This window comes from Sinohyriopsis cumingii, chromosome 16 (assembly GCF_028554795.1).
Source record: "Sinohyriopsis cumingii isolate HCF-2022 chromosome 16, ASM2855479v2, whole genome shotgun sequence".
Taxonomy (NCBI): domain Eukaryota; kingdom Metazoa; phylum Mollusca; class Bivalvia; order Unionida; family Unionidae; genus Sinohyriopsis; species Sinohyriopsis cumingii.
In genome coordinates, this window is record NC_142976.1 from 35,644,229 (window position 1) to 35,666,418 (window position 22,190).

The window sequence follows — 22,190 nt, forward strand, 5'->3', positions numbered from 1 at the left end:
ATGATAGCTTGATGAATAGAAAAATATCTCAGGAGTAAAATAAGCCATCGAGGGGCATGGGTGGAACTAAGTATCTGGAAGTTATGTACCTTCTCTCTTATATAGTATGATAAAGAGGGTCCTATGTCAGAACGGGTCAAGGGGGTAATCTATGGTATTTTTGTCACTATGTATGATTTTCTCCTTCAGATTATTGGGGTTTGTTTTATCAACATCAAGCTCGCGTCGAGCACATGTGGCTTCATATAAGAAATTCAGAGATGACCTTGAGGATTTTTAGATCCAAATGAATATCGAGAAGACAACCAGTTTTAACTGGAACTGTTTGTGGTCGATAAGATTCTACCGTAACATGGTATGGCACAGATGAAACTAAACCAGATCGCGTCTACAGTAGGAATAAAGAAAGAAACAATTATGATGGGAGACTCTAGCACAGATGCAATACAAAATGAAACAAATAATGTGGTTGTGATTTGGATTTCTTGACGCAGCTTTAACAATTTGTCAGCCATATCGCTACCATTCCTGCACCGTGGCAGTTTATAGTGATGTCTAGCACTGGGCCATCATGTCGCAGAGATGTAGCATGATGTCCCACCCAGTCACGTTATCCTGACACCAGGCTGACCAATCCTAACACTAACCTCTTAATACTGAGCGCCAAGCGAGGCAGATGTTAGTAACAGTTTTTTTTTTAAGTCTTTAGTATGACTTGACCTGGGTTCGAACCCGCGACTTCCCGCATACTAGGCCGACAATCTAACCACGAGATCACGGTCTCGGATACAAATAATAACAGATGGACTCAAAAACTTGATTATCACGCTTACTAGAGTTCAAAAAGGTTCCTAGACATGTATATGACCGCATATCGACACAAAATCCGGACAATATTACGGGCATTGAAGTGACTTGTGAATGTATTATGATAACAGTCCTGTATTAATTATTATAAAACGTTAATGCAAACTTTCTCATTAAGATATACTAAGAATATTTTTACCCTAATCAATTTTGCATGGATCTTGATGATGTTCCTTGATCTCTAAGAAATAGCTTTGATGATGTTCCTTGATCTCTAAAAAAATGCTTTGACGATGTTCCTTGATCTCTACGAAAAGGTTTTGACGATGTTCCTTGATCTCTAAGAAATGGCTTTGACGATGTTTCTTCATCGCTAATAAATGGCTTTGTCGATGTTCCTTTACGTCTAAGAAATGACTGACGATGTTCCGTGATCTCTAATAAATGGCTTTGACGATGTTCATTGATCTTTATGAATTGGCTTTGAAGGTGTTCCTTGATCTCTAAGAAATGGCTTTGAAGATGTTTCAGTACAAGACATGGTGTTCCATTCTTAAGGTATGGAGAAGATAATTTTACTTACATAGGAGTGGTGTTGCATACTTAAGGTCCGGACAAGACTACTGTTCAACAATAGGCATGGTGTTATTTTTTGAAGTCCGGACATGACAGTTGTACATATATAGGCATGGTGTTACATACTTAATGCCCTGAGAAGACAACTGTACATATAGAGTCATGGTGTTACACACGTAAGACCCAGACAAGAGTAATGTACATTGATTTCAAGAAAATGCTAATTGTATAATCGGTTATTGTGTTGAAGAGATTGTACACACATATAAAGACATATAATACTCTCAGTGCAGTTTTTCGGTACCTCCAAATCGAAGTTATTATATTAATTTAAATATCGTTCAGCATCAAAGCACAAGAATTTGATGCAGGTACAGATAATCGGTAAATTCAGATGTGGTAAAATTTCGAAAAACCAGACAGTTATCACTCCAATATTCGTCACCACACAATGACTCCATTAGTCACGGCGCAAAGTCCACTGGTGCCTGGTAGCTAGAAAACTCGGCAACACCGTAAACTGGAAAGCATATTAACCTGAAGTTCGTCGAGTTTTAAAAGTTTACTGTACAAGTATTCAAATGTCTTTTGACTTTATTTATTCAAAATATTTTGAATTGAAAATGAAATTCGTGAAAATAACGTTATTGTTGCATATACAAAAAAAAAATTACGTGGGCTCCTTTAACACACACATTAACACACATAAGCGCTCGCAACCTTTACTTTTTTACATTGTCTTATTTAATCAACTTTGTGACGATCGTTACCACACATACCATGAATGTATGTTAAATACACATGCATACACAACCTTTACTTCTTGTCTGCATTGACTTATTAAATTTTATGAAAATGATTACTATACGTACCATGTTGCACACACGCACGCACACACAACCTTTACTTCTCTTTTCTCATTCAACTGTATGACGATGGTTACTTAACATACATACCATGTATGTTACACACACATACATACGCACAACCTTTACTCTAAAAACAGCATAAAAAGAGTTTCTACTAAGGAAATATAGACTGTATCGCTCCAATAAAATTTTGCAAGTTTTAATTTCAGTTCACGAAACAGATCATTTTGAACGACAGATTTGGGTCTATAACAATTTGCTTGACAGATTAGGATCTGTGTAATTTTGCATTACAGATTTGGGTCTATATTATTTTGTTTGACAGCTTTGGGTTTGTCAGTTTGAATACTGTTGGTGTGTATCAATCAGAACATGTTAGAGGATTCTGTTAAATTCGCCTTAGTACCAACTCTTCGTGTACTCGCACAGCTGTCATTGTGACTGATACGGCATAACATATGGCGTCAGGAGGACGATATAAATCTCACTGGTTTTTATATAGCAGATAATTTTTTAACAAAAAGAAAACAAATGTGTTTCTTATTTGTTTAGAATCTATGTAACACTTGAGGAGACTTGTTTTAGGTGGTTGCTCCAGGGGTGATTTTCTCGAGGCAAAATGCGGTTTTAAGGTTATGTCAAATCGTTGAATGTAAATCAACGTGTTATAACCGCAGGGGTTATCTTTGAAGTGCGAAATTTAGTATTTAATTTCTTTTCATTACCTTCCAACTCAGTAATATCCTAATTTATGGCTATGACAAGGTTATTTCAGTTTATATCCCTCTTGCACTGTATGCACTAGCTATAATGTGTATGATAATGGAAAAATAAAGAACAAATTTTCTACTACTCTGTATTTATTTATTTATTATTTATTTATATTGTGGTAGTTTTGCTTTGTATAGGACCCTAGGGGACAGACTTGTTGACTATTAGTATGTCATGTCTGTGTCAACCAAGTGATCGAAGCCGTAGCAAGCATAATCGACACTAAAATTCCCCCAGAGACAGACAGAGACAAGAGACCCAAGTTCCCCAATAAAATATACACAAAGTAACCAGCCCCCTTGGATACTCTGACATTAGGTGTACTGGACAATCGCATTTACATGTCATTCTACTGGAACGTAGGCCCGAGTCGACAGCAGAAATTGCTTTCTTGCTGATGTACTCTTTGTACAGCCCAGTAGATATTCTGACCATCTTCTCCAGCAGCTATCTAGTAATGTGGCCTTTTGATTGGTTTCCTTTCTATTTTCTCGTTTGGCGAGTTTTAGATGTACTGGTTGTAGCTTATGAGATGGTCTTTTGTTCTTCGTTTGTCTTCAGTCGGCCGTTACCAATAAATCTTTATCGCTACTCCTCCTAAACTACTTGGAGGATTGACTTGAACCTTTACACATATATTCATCTCATGGTCTTAGTTGACCCCGAAAGAAAATGGCGCCACTCTAACATCCAACATGGCCACCACAGTAGCCATCTTGAAACTCGTTTTATTGCTACTACTCGTGAATGGATAGTGATATCAACATGGGAATTTAACTGAATGACTTCTTGTGATGCCTAGTTTGTCCGAAATGAAAATGATTCCGATCTGATATCTACTGTGGCCTCAGCTTGAAAATATTGTTATCACTGTTGCTTCCCAATGGATGGTCATGATAACATAGGGTTTCACAGAAATACTTCTTATGATATCTAATTGATACTAAGTGAAAATGGTGCCGATCTGATATCCAATATTGCCTCAACAGCAGCCATCTTGAAATAGTGTTATCTCACTCCTCATAAATATAAAGTCATATTGACAAACGGTTTACACCAGAAACCTTCTTTTGATATCTTGAGAATTTTTTTGCTTTTTCTGAATGGATGGTCGCATGAATATGAGTTTTAAGGTAGCATCTACATGAGGATTTTTTATCAAAGAATTCTTATGATGTCTAGTTGGTCTCAAATGAAAATGGTGCGCCTCTGATTCCAACATGGCCACCATGGCAGCTATCTTGAAAATTTTGTTATTGTGGGGTTTCCAACAAAGACTTCTTATAATGTCGTACTGCTCCAAAATTAAAAGAAGACTGATCCGACCTTCTATATCCAGAAACTCTTGGTATTGCTACAGGTCTTGGATGAAAAGTTAATTTGACATGGGTTTGTCATTAGAAGAGTTCTTACTGCGTCTAATTGGTCCTGAAAATGATGCAAATTCATCCTCAATTTGGCCGATCGTCATCTTTAAAATATTATTACTCTACCCATCCTAAATGGATGGCTATATCAACATGGGGTTTTCGCCAGTATATTGTTATGATACCTAGTTGGTCATTAAAGAAAATGATGCCAATGATACATCCAGTAAAAAGCTGCTACGACTACTGTCTTGAAAATCTTTATTCGCAACTTTCCCTGAGTTGACGGTCATTCTGACATGGGGTTTTGCACCAGTAGACATCTAATGGTGTATACACGATCCTAAGTGAACAAGGTATTAAAAGGATGAAAAGGTTTTATCTTGAATTTCTGGAAAACTTTACGGTAGAGCATCATTCCCTTCTAGGGACCCTTGTTACAAGATTTTACTGTATGATGGAACGAATGCATTTTCAAACAAGTGCTTTATTAGTTCTGCAGTCAGGTATCAGTCTTCAATGCTGACGTTTCACTGCAGATAGGTGTCAGTCTTCAACACTGATCTTTCACTGCAGTCAGGGTTTCAGTCGTCCACACTGACGTTTCACTGCAGCCAGGTGTTCGTTTTCAACACTGACGTTTTACTGCAGTCAGGTGTCAGCCTTCAACAATGACGTTTCACTGCATTCGACAATTGTAATCCTGGTAGTGTTGGCAATGTTTGATCACTCAGATAGACTTAAGAACTGCCTTTTTAAAGTCTGGACTTTCCGTCTTCCTATATGCATCCTTCCACTTTGACTATAACCCCATGCATTTACTGGCTGCTTGCTTCCCCATTCACATAGATTCCTTTCTATTACTTTTAATATTGATAATATTTGTTTTTCATATGAGAAGCTGCTCAAACTAAATATAGCATTATGGCAGTGACGTCATTGGGCATGGTCTGGCAGGAGATTTCACTGGCCTGGCTGCCTGAAGCACAATAGGCTTATTCTATAGTTGATGCCTGAATTGTTGGCTGTATTGTTTACTGCCAACAATTATGATGTTTTAAAAGAAGGAGAGTTGGTCTTCTTTATGAAGGGAATTCAAAGGAATTTACAATATTAGTCTGTATTGACAGTTATCACGTACATAGATGTGAAATTGTTACGCGTATTTAAGACGGCGTGTGACGATATTTTGTAATAAGCCAAAGGGGTATCTTTATTGAGCGATTTAAACCCTCGCGTGAATCCCACTATAAGTCACATGGTTCCATTCAATCTTCTAAGGACGTCCATACAACTACTTTGTAAACTGGAAATTCCAACGAGTACAGACTATAAATAATTTTGCTATAATTAATACATGATCACAAATATTACGACTACACATTTACGTCACAACTTCCTGTCAACCTCACAACTGCATGGTTTCTCCTCATTACAGTTCCGTAACGTAGCGCCAGTATTTCACGCCGTGAAAATATATAACTCAGCCACCTAATACAGGGAACTATTTTTACTACACCACCTTAGGCCAGTCAAATCATGGTTTTAAGCCTCATTTTTGCCTGTAATTCTACACCATATTTACCATCATATCAACAATAAACGGCGCCTACCGACGATGGAACAATCCCTTCTCTTTTATTCCATTGTGCATTACATCAGTCCCCAATCATAAATACTGCACAGGGAGTCACACAACCAATTTACACAATTAGATTTTAATAGGGACTACTGAGCGACAGGGACACTCTTGCGGCTCTGACCTGAATTCACTAAAATTAAACCATGCCATCATGAAATCTCACCAACACTTCGCTCCATGACGTTTGCTCCTAGTAATAGGCTATTTATTCGGGCTGAGGACTATATTCCTAGCACAGACTTCCCATAATCAAACAAATGATCACAAATATCTTAGAAATCCTTGAAATGGAGAGTTATAAACAATTGCGCATTCTCCCAGTTTATTACTATATGATTCAGAGGATGAAGAAACGGATCAACAACTTTATTGTATTGCAATTTATGACAAATTGTAAAATTGAACAAGTAAACGTGTGCAAGCGACAGCAAGTAACTGTATACATTAACACATGTTAAATTAGACAAAACATATATACACAATTATACGTGTATGAATAAATACCGTAATTACCCGCTTTTTGTCGGATTCAATTGCAAACTGCGTAAAGCATTAGCTGCTACTGCATAATGCACGATCAGATCTGGCTCTGTGCAATTTGTTAGGGATAAATAATCGGAAAAACAACATATACCCTGATCTGCCTGCTCATCATATAACGTCAGCTCTGCGTTAATGCTGTGTGCAGAAGGACCAGTAAGCTAGTATGTACTGTAAAACAGGTGGCCTGTAAATGGCGGTAAATTACAATACGGTGGGAAGTAATAGAGGTTAATATATATGTTCTCTGTCATGAACTGGGAAGATATCCAGTGTGATACAAATGTGCATGATGAAATTTTGGACTCGAATATGAAAACTGCATTAGTGCGCCTCTTGCAATGCGTTTAAAGTCAATGAAAACAGCATTGGTGCGATTCTTGCAATGCGTTTAAAGTCAATGAAAACAGCATTGGTGCGATTCTTGCAATGCGTTTAAAGTCAATGAAAACAGCATTGGTGCGATTCTTGCAATGCGTTTAAAGTCAATGAAAACAGCATTGGTGCGATTCTTGCAATGCGTTTAAAGTCAATGAAAACAGCATTGGTGCGATTCTTGCAATACGTTTAAAGTCAATGAAAACAGCATTGGTGCGATTCTTGCAATGCGTTTAAAGTCAATGAAAACAGCATTGGTGCGATTCTTGCAATGCGTTTAAAGTCAATGAAAACAGCATTGGTGCGATTCTTGCAATACGTTTAAAGTCAATGAAAACAGCATTGGTGCGATTCTTGCAATGCGTTTAAAGTCAATGAAAACAGCATTGGTGCGATTCTTGCAATACGTTTAAAGTCAATGAAAACAGCATTGGTGCGATTCTTGCAATGCGTTTAAAGTCAATGAAAACTGCATTAGTGCGCCTCTTGCAATACGTTTAAAGTCAATGAAAACAGCATTGGTGCGATTCTTGCAATGCGTTTAAAGTCAATGAAAACAGCATTGGTGCGATTCTTGCAATACGTTTAAAGTCAATGAAAACAGCATTGGTGCGATTCTTGCAATGCGTTTAAAGTCAATGAAAACAGCATTGGTGCGATTCTTGCAATGCGTTTAAAGTCAATGAAAACAGCATTGGTGCGATTCTTGCAATACGTTTAAAGTCAATGAAAACAGCATTAGTGCGCCTCTTGCAATGCGTTTAAAGTCAATGAAAACAGCATTGGTGCGATTCTTGCAATGCGTTTAAAGTCAATGAAAACAGCATTGGTGCGATTCTTGCAATACGTTTAAAGTCAATGAAAACAGCATTGGTGCGATTCTTGCAATGCGTTTAAAGTCAATGAAAACAGCATTGGTGCGATTCTTGCAATGCGTTTAAAGTCAATGAAAACAGCATTGGTGCGATTCTTGCAATACGTTTAAAGTCAATGAAAACAGCATTGGTGCGATTCTTGCAATACGTTTAAAGTCAATGAAAACAGCATTGGTGCGATTCTTGCAATACGTTTAAAGTCAATGAAAACAGCATTAGTGCGCCTCTTGCAATGCGTTTAAAGTCAATGCTGATAACGGTATATCTTAAAATGGAAAATGTTTTTCATTTCCAGTTAAATCTCTGTTAGATAATTTAGATGTTTTTACGTATGGAACGGTGACATTGTGAATTATGTCAGTGAAATATGAGATAACTGTCGATGCGAATAAGCAAACATTTGATATTTCCTTTGGGGTCCTCCAACAAGCTAGAACATTATTCCTTGTATAAAGAATATTTATAATTTGAAAGCCTTCCGCGTGTGATAAATGAAGCTCATTTTACAATGACATTGACTAGATATAGATCAGTATTGCATACTTTTCAGTGTGAAAGGTGCAAACGAAAATCTGTTGAAAATGAATATCATAATTTGCTTGTTTGCCATTAGTATAAGAAACTGAGAAGCAAACGTTTACCAGGATATTTTGGTTCATGACTGAATACAGAAACATTTATGCATGTAAATCCAACAAGAATCTTAATGGCATTGTCTACATTTTTATACTTTGCGCAAGGAAAAGAGTCTGCATGCAGATAATTAGGTATAAGAAACTGGTGATTAAATGACATTATAGACTTACAGAATTAATTCTAATTTGGTATTTACATTTTATGTAAATTTCACAATAATTATTTTCTTATATTAAATAAGATGTATAGTGTTTCATTAGAATTGTTATTTATTTTCTGCAGTATGACATTTGTTCAGCACTTTCGAATCTGTAATTATAAACTTATTATTTATCATTTAAGGATAAAGTTTGCGCGCATCTCTGACTACGACTTTTATTTTGTTGAGCTAGAAAAAAAAACGTTTTCATTAATATTTACGCAATAATTGTAAATTTGTTAGCTGCTGATTGCAGAATTCTAGGCACTGTATATGGATACATTATGTACTACGGGACTGATGACTGCAGACTTCTAGAAACTGTACATGGATACATTATATACTTCAGGACTGATGACTGCAGACTTCCAGAAAATGTACGTGGATACATTCATTATGTGCTATAGCACTGATGACTGCAGACTTCTAGAAACTGTACATGGATGCATTCAGTACGATAGGGCTTACGAGTGCATGGATGCATTCTGTATCATAGGACTTATAGAAATTGTGTATCAATACATTCTGTATTATAGGACTGATGACTACGGACTTGTATAAACTGTGGATAGATTCATTCTGTACTGTAGGACTGATTAATGTGGACTTTTAGAAACAATGTAAAGATATATGTTATACTACAGGATCGTTGACTGCGGACTTCTAGAAACATGATGGGATCATTCTAATCTATAGGACTGAAGACTACACATTTCTAAATTTCTTTGCATCGATACATTTTGTACTTTTGTCGTGTTCGCCTGGGAAGAATCTCCACATTACGATCACTTTTGGCGTTTGTGTGCGTGTCCGTCCCTCCCTAAACAAACTAGATTAAAATTGTTTTGTTTAAAATCAATTTCTTTTTTCATTATACTTTCTACCCCAATGAAAGGCCGACTGGACAAAAATGGAATGTCTTGTTTGAAGTAAGAATTGTCGGGATCTCTTTTTTGTTAAAAAACTTAAGCAAAAATTGTTTCATTGACAGTTGTTTTAATACTTTTACCTATTTTTAAATACAATAATGTAATCTATGTACTTCTGCCAGTAAGAATTACTTACAAATAAAACCTGTATAGCTTGTACTCATCTGACATCTCATGGTCATAGGGGCCCCGAGTGGTCGAGTGAGCTAAAGTGGTCACCGTTACGGATCGTTGCCATCTCACCTATCTCTGCGTGAGTTCGAGTCTCAGGTTCGGTCAATGTGGATATGTGAGAAGGCTTGCCAGTAGCTTCTCATGGGTCGGTGGTTCTTTCCGGGGTTTTCCCGGGTTCATCCTCCATCATTGCTACTGGCCGCCATGTATGAAAAACTGCGTTAAACCCTACAACAGCAACATCAGATGGTCATACCACATGGTGTGATGGCCATAACATTTGACGTAATCCTTAAATGTGACCTTACGCGTCATTTAGTCATTCAGCAATTCAGAACGTTTCATCTAATTTTTACAAAATTAATTCCAAATATTCAAAGGTTTCATGTATGCTCAAGAGATTGTATTCACAGAAGTGCAATGTCTTAGTATCAGAAAATCATTAATTGTTAATAACATGGTTCAATAGATACGTAAGTCGTGACTCCTATCTTACTTAAATCTCATTTTAAGTATCAGTTATTTAAAAACCAGTCTAAAATCCCTAACTTTACATTTTTATGACAGGGCCTGTTTTCATGGAAGACGAGATAATGTAATTTACGATCCCCTTAAACAATATTTTTGTGTGCAGGAAGTCGGATCAAGTTTAGCAATGATAAACTTTGGTAAACTGCGTCACGTGACTGGTTTTTCACCCATTTACTTCTTACCTGTTATCGTGTTGTCCGGTGTATACACAGCATCTAGCTGCAAACAGTGTAGGACCTAATACGCCAGAAGATCAGAGTCTATACTTGTCTCTCGAAATCACTGGCAATATTATCAGAGTAGTATGTGACTGCAGATCTGAGTCTATGCTATCCATATCTATCACCTGGGTGCAACACGTAATCTGCTCTGGAGTGAATGCGATCAGTGCATACCCAGACTTCGGTGCAGTACGTGAAATTTGTCATGTAACAGATTTAGCACGCTTATTAATTTCCCATTTAATCTTACACGCTTATTATGTACCCATATAATCTTACACGCTTATTATGTACCCATTTAATCTTACACGCTTATTATGCAACTATGTACCCATTTAATCGTATAATCTTATTATGTACCCATTTAATCTTACACGCTTATTATGCAACTATGTACCCATTTAATCTTACACGCTTATTATGCAATTATGTATCCATATAATCTTACATGCTTATTATGTACCCATTTAATCTTAGACGCTCAATCTGACAATAGATACGGATGTTCACTTCTTGTTTTCAATATCGAACAGACTGGAATTTGTCCGGTGTTCCACTGACGGCCGCGTGTTGATATTCGTGGATGCACTAGATCAACTTTTGAAATCCCGCTTAGCTCCGAGAAAAGTTTTTGTAAAGCTTGAGGGGGGTAGGTGTTATGGTGGGATGTGTAATCCATGTGAAACATATATCTAGTGCTGTGTCTGTATCATGTGCTTAGACTTTAGTAACTCTTCGTTTTCGAATTATACCGTTCCATTTCTGTGCATAGCTAACCATCTTCTGACTTCCTTTCTTCATGTACTGCTTCGTACGTTTTGTGCAGCTTGTGCTGTTCTTGAACGTTTCACGACCTCACTTTCAATCGCAGCGTAAAATCTTGTTACGTCTTCGAAGCGTTCACAATCATTGAGTTTTCGTACTGTTATTTTTGACCGTTTGAATATATTGTTATATCAGGTGTATAACTATTGTTTCCATACCATTCCCATGCTGACAAAGATGTTTCAAATACCATCGCACTAAAAAGCCGTAAAGCGACAGCACGCACAATTAAATATTTCAGTGAGAAAACATTTTGTTTTACATGTAAGGGAAATATTCTGTCTTTTCTTTCTTATTTGTAAATGATATAAACTTCAACAAATATATATTACGTAATTTTGCCTGGTCGATAAACGCTTGTTGGAATGTATCACCTGTTGACATCGAAATCTCTGTGACTTCGATTATAGAACGACATGATGCAATTTTTCATTGAGTCATATCATGTTTTGATGTTCGATGTAAATTCTGAATGATAAGGAAACATTGGAAACAGTAGTTCACGATATATTTTCTCAACCCTGACGAGATCAGATGAACTTGCATGAGTTTTTATTTTCGTATAAATTCTTTTGGAAAATGACGGCATGCTAACATGTATAAAAGCTATACGTTTTTGTTTCTTGGATTTGTACGTCTGTCTGTCGGTTTTGTGTAGGGTGAAAGTTTCTTTTCTCCAGGTTCTGATATTCACGTTATTGTCACAGTAAATAAAATGCCATGGTTTGCTGTATGTATGTATGTATGTATGTATGTATGTATGCATGCATGCCTGGTATGTATGTACCTACGTATACGTACCTATGTGTGCGTGTGTGTATGTATGGCCGGCTGACTGTGTCTTGTCTTTCTGGCTGTATGAATGTGTGGATAGATGATTGATTGATAGCGAATATATGTATGTAAGTGTTCAAACATTTATGGAAGGAAGGAAGGATTAATGACATATTTTGTTTACGTAGCTGTTCCAAAACCAGACGGTTACAGAAAATAAACATTCGATACCGTCAAGGAATAAGTTTGTATCTGATCAATTTAAAATCCGGTGAATGAAACGAAACTTACATTGATTCGTTGTTATGTCCACCTTATGTTCTTTTTTGGGTGGGTGGGTGGGTGGTGGGGGGATGGCTGGAAAGAAAAAAAGAAAGATAAAGGGAGGATGGAATGAAAAGAGCGTAATTCCTTACCAATACACGCAAAGTCAGATTATATAAGCGTCAAAAAGCTTAGAAATAATGACATTTTCCTAATTTATCAGAGTGACTAATACATATTTGGCAATAATAGATTTAAAATACAAAACGAGCCTTAAATTTTGCTTCATTAAAAAATACTAAAGAAACAACGTGGATAGTAAAGAAGGGCGTCTAAATGAAATAATTCGGTGTACTTAGAATGCGACCACCCGCTAATACGTGTCGTCTAAAATATCGTTTTCAGGCGGGTAACTTAAGATTGTAAATTATCTGGGAATAAATTAGCCGAGTTATCCAGTTAAGTTCTTGTATAAATCCTGCATTCAGATTATTAATTTAAAAACAGATCCCTTTCCCAGTGACTATTGTGAGAATGTAAGATATACGACCTAAATAATCCCGCAATGTCTTCGTAACTCAGAAAGCGCTCAGTTTTCATTGAATTAACATAGCTATTGCTGATAATGTCTTTTTTCCACACTCTACAATGTAGATGTTGCAATGATAAGCTTTTAGGTAGGGTCATGTGTTTGTTTATTTTTTCTTACCAGAAACAGCAATAATAATTTCAGTTACAGTGACTTAACAATTTCGTTACTTCTTTACATCTCCACAGAGTCGACCAGATTCAATCCTGAAGCCAAAACTTTCATTCGGAAACATTTTTGACCATTTTTTGGGGGATTTGATCCTCCGCAATTTCTCTCGTCCGTCTCGGTTTGTTTTGTTTTTTTTTGTTTTTTTTTTGGGGGGGGGTCTTCTACAATTTCGACCCCCAGTCTCTATAACGAGTTATTAGGCTGGTTTTTGACTGCTTTGAAGACATTCTTGGCTATGTTGGCAGTCGAACTGAGGTAGCCTGGGCAGGTATAGGGCTTTTGGAATTATCTATATAATTGTTCCACTGAGTGACCTACCTGCTGGATATTATCTATACTAATATCAGTTTCAATCCATTTGTGCAAAGAATGTGGTAATATAAACGTGAAAAAGGATGAATTTAATATATCTGTGGTATAATAAAAGTATATATATGTGTGTGTGTGTGTGTGAGTGTAATAATAATACTAATAACAACAGCAACAGCAATAATAATAATAATAATAATTATAATAATTACAACAATGATTAAAGAAAGTTAGACTGATGACTTGCTGAAGCCAATGTTCCTCTATACCCTACTTGTCACAAACTTTGCCATAGTTAAGAAACTAAAATCCGAGTACATAAACTTCTTGTAACTGTTACTATATGTACATACGTATTAAAGTGTTACAGTCTGTACATACGTATTAAAGTATTACAGTCTGTACATACGTATTAGTGTTACAGTCTGTACATACGTATTAGTGTTACAGTCTGTACATAAGTATTAGTGTTACAGTCTGTACATACGTATTAAAGTGTTAGTCTGTACATACATATTAGTGTTACAATCTGTACATACGTATTAAAGTGTTACAGTCTGTACATACTTATTAGTGTTACAGCCTGTACATACGTATTAAAGTGTTAGTCTGTACATACATATTAGTGTTACAATCTGTACATACGTATTAAAGTGTTACAGTCTGTACATACTTATTAGTGTTACAGCCTGTACATACGTATTAAAGTGTTAGTCTGTACATACATATTAGTGTTACAGTCTGTACATACGTATTAAAGTGTTACAGTCTGTACATACGTATTAAAGTGTTACAGTCTGTACATACGTATTAGTGTTACAGTCTGTACATACGTATTAGTGTTACAGTCTGTACATACGTATTAGTGTTACAGTTTGTACATACGTATTAGTGTTACAGTTTGTACATACGTATTAGTGTTACAGTTTGTACATACGTATTAAAGTGTTACAGTCTGTACATACGTATTAAAGTGTTACAGTCTGTACATACGTATTAGTGTTACAGTCTGTACATACGTATTAGTGTTACAGTCTGTACATACGTATTAGTGTTACAGTTTGTACATACGTATTAGTGTTACAGTTTGTACATACTAGTCTTTCTATTTCAGTGTTTCAGGATGTGCATGTCATGATTTTCGTTGGGTTTGGGTTCTTGATGACGTTCCTGAAGCGTTACGGTTACTCGGCCGTCGGCATTAACCTCCTGATTGCTGCATTTGCAATCCAGTGGGCGTTTTTAGTCCGGGGCGTCATTCACCAGGTCACGCACGGGGAGAAGATACACATAACTCTGCTAGAGTGAGTTGTTCTTTAAAACAGGCAAATTACCAGCTATCAAATACCTTCCTCTCTAGACACAACTAATGTTTGTTGTTGTTGTTATTATTATTTTAACTCTACTGGTGATAGATCAGAATTTTTTTGGGATGGTCCGTTGTATATCGTCCATCACCCGATAAGGAGGAGTAGCAATAACAAGATTTTCAAAATGGCTGCCGTAGCTGCCATATTGGACGTAAGATCTGCACCATTATCATTTGGAACTAATTAGAAATCATGCGAAGTGTTTAATAAAAAAAAACCATGTTGTTCTGACTCGCGAATGGATGGACATATCAACATGCACTTTTCACCAAATGACTTTTTATGATGTCTAGTTAGTCCTAAATAAAATTGATGCTTATATGGGGGGTCCAGTAGGGCCGCCACAGCATCTTCAAAATCTTGTTATCGCTACTCCTCCTACATGGATAAAATATCAACATGAGTTTTTCACTAAAAGATTTCTTATGATGTCTACTTATTACTAAATCAAAATGATGCCGATCTGAAATCCAATATGGCCGCCATCATATAAGCTTCTTATTGCAACTCGTCCTGAACAGACATTTATATTGATTGGGGGTTTTACCAAAAGACTTCGTGTGATGTCCAGTTGGTCTTAGATGAACTTCATGCTGACCTGATATCCAGTATAGCCACCACACAGTGGCCACTTTGAAAATCTCGTTATCACTGCTCCTCCTGAATGGATTTTATCAACATGAGGTTTTCACTCACAGACTTCTTATGATGTCTCATTCAACACAAACGACGCTATTGATTATATGAAATCCAATATTTTTTCCACCGCAGCTATCTATAAAATCTTTTCATTGCTATGTCTCTTGAACGGAAAGTCATTGATATAGGGGTTTCCCCAAACGACATCTTATGATGTATAATTAGTCCTAAATGAAAGTGGTGCTGATCTGGGGTTTAATATGGCTGACACAATATCCATATTAAAAAGTGTGGATCACTGTATCTCCGTAATGAATAATCATATCATTTTGGGCTTTTCACTAAAAGACATTTTTTATAATGTTTGGTTGACTTTGAATTAAAATGGTGCTGATCTGACATGTTGCCTCCGTGAAAATCTTGTTTCTAGCTACTTCTCTTAAAGTGAACGGCGTTTTGGCATGGGGCATTCATTAGAAGATTTCTTATGGTGTTTGCTTGGTCCTAAATGAAAAGGACTAATGCTCAATATGGCCACCATGGTGGGTATGCTGAAAATATTGTCATCTCTACTCCCAAATGGATAGCTGTACCAACATGGGGTTTTTCACCAATAGACTTCTTATGGTACCTAATTGGTCCTAAATGAAATTGGTACCAGTCGTACATCCAATATGGTTGCCATGACGGTAGTTGTGAAAACGTATCACTATTCTACCTACCTGAATATGGTGATCAGTAGGAAATGGGATTTTGACCTGAAGATTTCCGAAGATGTATAGTATCCTAGATGAAACTGGTGTCAGTCTGGCATCCATTGTGTGCACCACAGCAGCTACTTTTAAAATCTTGTTATTGCTGAAGAATATCAGAGATGGTTTGAGTACTCGGCAATTAAAAAGAAGAAATGATCTTATTTGGAATTTCTGGCAATTCTTTTTGCTCATTCATGTAAAATAGTCCCTTTAAAGGACTCTTAGTTTTGTGTATGTGTTTTTTTTAAAATATAGATATTATTTAGTTTACCTGAAACATGAGAACTCAGTTTAAATGTCCGAATAAGTGTTGGTCCGAAATCATTGAAACATGGTCAGCAAATGTTCACCTTGAGCGCATAGCCACGGAGTTATCTAAGCCATATCACATCTACATATTAGTCTAAGTAAAGTTATAACAATTCTTGACAAACTTTATTAAATTTACTCAAGGTATCAAGTTGTTGTCAGATATCTAAAATTCAAGTGTCTTTTGAGAACAGTTGTTGCTCATAAGTATAAGCCATTCGTACGTGTCACCTAAAGAGGAGACAAAGCTATGTATAATCTGGACAGGAGAAAAATTCTTAAGACGTCTATGATTAATCCAGGAATGCATAAAACAGACATAAGGTGAACTCTGTCTATAGATGGCACAAAAAGGGGTCACTAAAATTTTAACCTTTTTTGGACAAGTTTTATTATATGAAGTTTTGAATGATAATTAACAGAAGGAAAGACTTAAATATTTGTATGTTACAATCAGCTGTGCTTTATAATGGGATGTCCACGAAAGCTAAGTCCACCGTATAGGGTTTTAACCTTCAGATTTGGTCCAGACGTTTGTTTTAGATAACAATTTCAAGTTTTGGAGCTATCTAGATTTGAACTTGTCATAAATGGTAACTCATATTTCCTTTGCTGCTTTTCTAAAGTCACAATGTTGAGAAAAATATCAACAAAATATATTAAGTGAGTATATACTAAAAATTAAAAAACTTCATGAGCAGCTACTATAGTGTAAAATATGTGATAAAATGGATTTATAAAAAACAATGTATGAACAAGATATGTTTTAACATTGGGTTTAAGATGTTTTAACATTGGGTTTAAGATATGTTTTAACATTGGGTTTAAGATGTTTTAACATTGGGTTTAAGATATGTTTTAACATTGGGTTTATGTTTTAATATTGGGTTTAAGATATGTTTTAACATTGGGTTTATGTTTTAATATTGGGTTTAAGATGTTTTAATATTGGGTTTAAGATGTTTTAACATTGGATTTAAGATATATTTTAACATTGGGTTTCTGCTCAATCAGTCAGATCAGTATACAATGTTACGTGAAGAGTTTATTCCAACGATGAAAACATTCTATTGTTGTCCAGTGTTTAATTGACCATATTTTGAGTCCAGTCCTTAACTGACCATGTTTTGAGTCCAGTGTTTAGTTGACCGTGTTTTGAAACTATTATCTGAACAGGATCCAATGTCAACATCGAATGTTAAATTGATCATCTACTGTGTTCATGCTGGTAGGCATAGAGTTTCTCGTTTATTGTGTTCATGCTGGTAGGCATAGAGTTTATCATCTACTGTGTTCATGCTGGTAGGCATAGAGTTTATCATTTATTGTGTTCATACTGGTAGGCATAGAGTTTGTTATTGATTTTGTTCATACTGGTAGGCAGAGAGTTTGTTATTGATTTTGTTCATACTGGTAGGCATAGAGTTTATCATTTATTGTGTTCATACTGGTAGGGATAGAGTTTATAATCTACTGTGTTAATACTGGTAGGGATAGAGTTTATCATTTATTGTGTTCATACTGGTAGGCATAGAGTTTGTTATTGATTTTGTTCATACTGGTAGGCATAGAGTTTGTTATTGATTTTGTTCATACTGGTAGGCAGAGAGTTTGTTATTGATTTTGTTCATACTGGTAGGCATAGAGTTTATAATCTACTGTGTTAATACTGGTAGGGATAGAGTTTATAATGTATTTGTTCATACTGGGAGCAAAGAGTTTATTTTTTTGCTACATTCATACTTGTAGGCATTGAGTTTATTATTAACTGTGTTCATACTGGTAGGCATTGAGTTTATTATCAGCTGTGTTCATACTGGTAGGCATAGCGTTTATTATATATTACATTCATACTTGTAGGCATAGAGTTTATCATTTATTGTGTTCATACTGGTAGGAATAAAGTTTATCATTTATTGTGTTCATACTGGTAGGGATAGAGTTTATAATGTATTTGTTCATACTGGGAGCAAAGAGTTTATTTTTTTACTACATTCATACTTGTAGGCATTGAGTTTATTATTAACTGTGTTCATACTGGTAGGCATAGAGTTTATTATGTATTACATTCATACTTGTAGGCATAGAGTTTATTATTTACTACATTCATACTTGTAGGCATTGAGTTTATTATCAGCTGTGTTCATACTGGTAGGCATAGCGTTTATTATGTATTACATTCATACTTGTAGGCATAGAGTTTATTATTTACTGCATTGAATATTGTGCTTGACATTGAGTTTATAATGTAGTGTGATCATACTGGTAGGTTTAGAGTTTTATTATTGACTGTGTTCATACTGGTAGGGTTAGAGTTTATAATTTACTGTGTTAATACTGACAGGCATAGAGTTTATAATCTACTGTGTTAATACTGGTAGGCATAGAGTTTATAATTTACTGTGTTCATATTGGTAGGGATAGAGTTTATAATCTACTGTGTTAATACTGATAAGCATAGAGTTTATAATCTACTGTGTTCATATTGGTAGGGATAGAGTTTATAATCTATTGTGTTCGTATTGGTAGGGATAGAGTTTATAATTTACTGTGTTCATACTGGTAAGTTTTGAGTTGATAATTTTCTGTGTTCATACTGGTAAGTATAGAGTTTATAATTTGCTGTGTTCATACTGGAAAGTATAGAGTTTATAATGCATTGTGTTTATATTGATGGGCATTTATAATCTACTATATTCATTCAGGTAAGCATAGAGTTTATATTATACTATATTCAAACTTGTAGGCCAAGATTTTACACTCACAAGTTGAAATTTAAAAGGTTTACACACAAAAAACCTTGATGTGGTGAGTTCATTCAACTTTACTGTAACAACTGTATGTGTGAGGACAAAGTATTTAATATAAATTTAAATGTTAAAAGTATTATTTGTTCAGTGATTTGTTAGTGACTTGATATATAATGATATAAAGTCAGTCATTCAGAACTACCTTGCCTATTTCTGTGAGACAAAATTATGGCTTGGATATATGTCTGCACAGTAATTTACAGAAAAATTACAAATTTCTCCACTAAAAACAAAGATAGCCAATCATCCAAGTTATTTCTATGATCGGATTTGCAGTAGGATTGACCAAGAGGTTAGGAATAGAATTTTTTTTGGATCATTTGTAACTTGCTGGGCAAAACACTTGTGCCAAGACTTAGTAAGCAGTCAGTTGGCTCAGTACCATTCCGGGTAACATGTTTAGCATACTGGCCATTTGCAGCTTCATACCAGAGTTTTACATTACTCACTTTGAATGTTGAAAACAGAATAAATAAGTCAGAGATAAGGAAAAATGTATACTGAAATTACAAAAAGAAAGACTTTTTCAAGTAACTTTTGATGTTGCCATTAATTTGTGCTCCAATAGTGAGCATTTCTGTTGGTGGCATAACATGATAAATGCAGTTAAAAAACATCACAAGCTAGTTACAAAAATATCCAGAAAATATGGGAATATATTGTCATCATTTAAAATATTTCTTGTGTAAGATTTTAAAAAAAGGGACCATATGTGGCCTTTTCTTACATGTGTTAAATTTATTAAGCGAGTTCAGTAATTTTTTGTTGCATTTGCTTTATCATCAAGTAGCGAATTTTAATAACCATTGATTTTCTTAAATTTAAATCTAAAAGAGCCCAGTATTAGACCATTTTATATTTTAGAAAAGAATCTTACATTGCTTTTTCACATTAAATCACATAATTGGCTCATTGTTATGTAATTATTTCATTAAGCAATAATTCTTGTGTCATTATGAAACTTATAACTAAGATTGTGATCTCTTTTAATAAACATTGTTTTTCATACTGTTTTACATGTATAAATTATTTTCATAAAATATAAACCAGTTAATGGACAATTTCTGTTCTTATTTCACTTCAAATATTTCAGAATGTTGTCAGCAGATTTTGCATCTGCTACGGTCCTGATTTCTTTTGGAGCAGTTCTTGGTAAGACATCAGCTCTTCAGCTGCTGGTGATGGCTCTGATAGAGGTATTGCTGGCCCAGATTAATGAGTACATTGGCCTGGACAAGATTGGGGTGTGTATAGAATTATTTTTATATGAGTACATTGGCCTGGACAAGATTGGGGTGTGTATAGAATTATTTGTATATGAGTACATTGGCCTGGACAAGATTGGGGTGTGTATAGAATTAATTAGATACAAGTACATTGGCCTGGACAAGATTGGGGTGTGTATAGAATTATTTGTATATGAGTACATTGGCCTGGACAAGATTGGGGTGTGTATAGAATTAATTAGATACAAGTACATTGGCCTGGACAAGATTGGGGTGTGTATAGAATTATTTGTGTATGAGTACATTGACCTGGACAAGATTGGGGTGTGTTTAGAATTATTTGTATATGAGTACATTGGCCTGGACAAGATTGGGGTGTGTATAGAATTATTTGTATATTTGTACATTGGCCTGGACAAGATTGGGGTGTGTATAGAATTAACTAGATACAAGTACATTGGCCTGGACAAGGTTGGGGTGTGTTTAGAATTATTTGTATAGGAGTACATTGGCCTGGACAAGATTGGGGTGTGTATAGAATTATTTGTATAGGAGTACATTGGCCTGGACAAGATTGGGGTGTGTATAGAATTATTTGTATATGAGTACATTGGCCTGGACAAGATTGGGGTGTGTATAGAATTAATTAGATACAAGTACATTGGCCTGGACAAGATTGGGGTGTGTATAGAATTATTTGTATATGAGTACATTGACCTGGACAAGATTGGGGTGTGTTTAGAATTATTTGTATATGAGTACATTGGCCTGGACAAGATTGGGGTGTGTATAGAATTATTTGTATATGAGTACATTGGCCTGGACAAGATTGGGGTGTGTATAGAATTAACTAGATACAAGTACATTGGCCTGGACAAGATTGGGGTGTGTATAGAATTATTTGTATAGGAGTACATTGGCCTAGACAAGATTGGGGTGTGTATAGAGTTATTTGTATATGAGTACATTGGCCTGGACAAGATTGGGGTGTGTTTAGAATTATTTGTATAGGAGTACATTGGCCTGGACAAGATTGGGGTGTGTATAGAATTATTTGTATATGAGTACATTGGCCTGGACAAGATTGGGGTGTGTATAGAATTAATTAGATACAAGTACATTGGCCTGGACAAGATTGGGGTGTGTATAGAATTATTTGTATATGAGTACATTGACCTGGACAAGATTGGGGTGTGTTTAGAATTATTTGTATAGGAGTACATTGGCCTGGACAAGATTGGGGTGTGTATAGAATTATTTGTATAGGAGTACATTGGCCTGGACAAGATTGGGGTGTGTATAGAGTTATTTGTATATGAGTACATTGGCCTGGACAAGATTGGGGTGTGTTTAGAATTATTTGTATAGGAGTACATTGGCCTGGACAAGATTGGGGTGTGTATAGAATTATTTGTATAAGAGTACATTGGCCTGGACAAGATTGGGGTGTGTATAGAATTAATTAGATACAAGTACATTGGCCTGGACAAGTTTGGGGTGTGTATAGAATTATTTGTATATGAGTACATTGACCTGGACAAGATTGGGGTGTGTTTAGAATTATTTGTATAGGAGTACATTGGCCTGGACAAGATTGGGGTGTGTATAGAATTATTTGTATATGAGTACATTGG

At 35.6% G+C, this 22,190-nt stretch overlaps 1 protein-coding gene across 1 annotated transcript in view; it reads left to right on the forward strand.

Moving 5' to 3' along the window:
* LOC149780203 (ammonium transporter Rh type A-like) overlaps window positions 1-22,190 on the forward strand; it is a 77,222-nt gene that overhangs the window by 22,647 nt on the left and 32,385 nt on the right. The window contains exons 2-3 of the mRNA XM_089936960.1: window positions 14,562-14,751; window positions 20,424-20,574. Of these exons, the coding sequence (XP_089793086.1) occupies window positions 14,562-14,751; window positions 20,424-20,574 (341 nt within the window). The remainder of the gene's footprint in view (window positions 1-14,561; window positions 14,752-20,423; window positions 20,575-22,190) is intronic.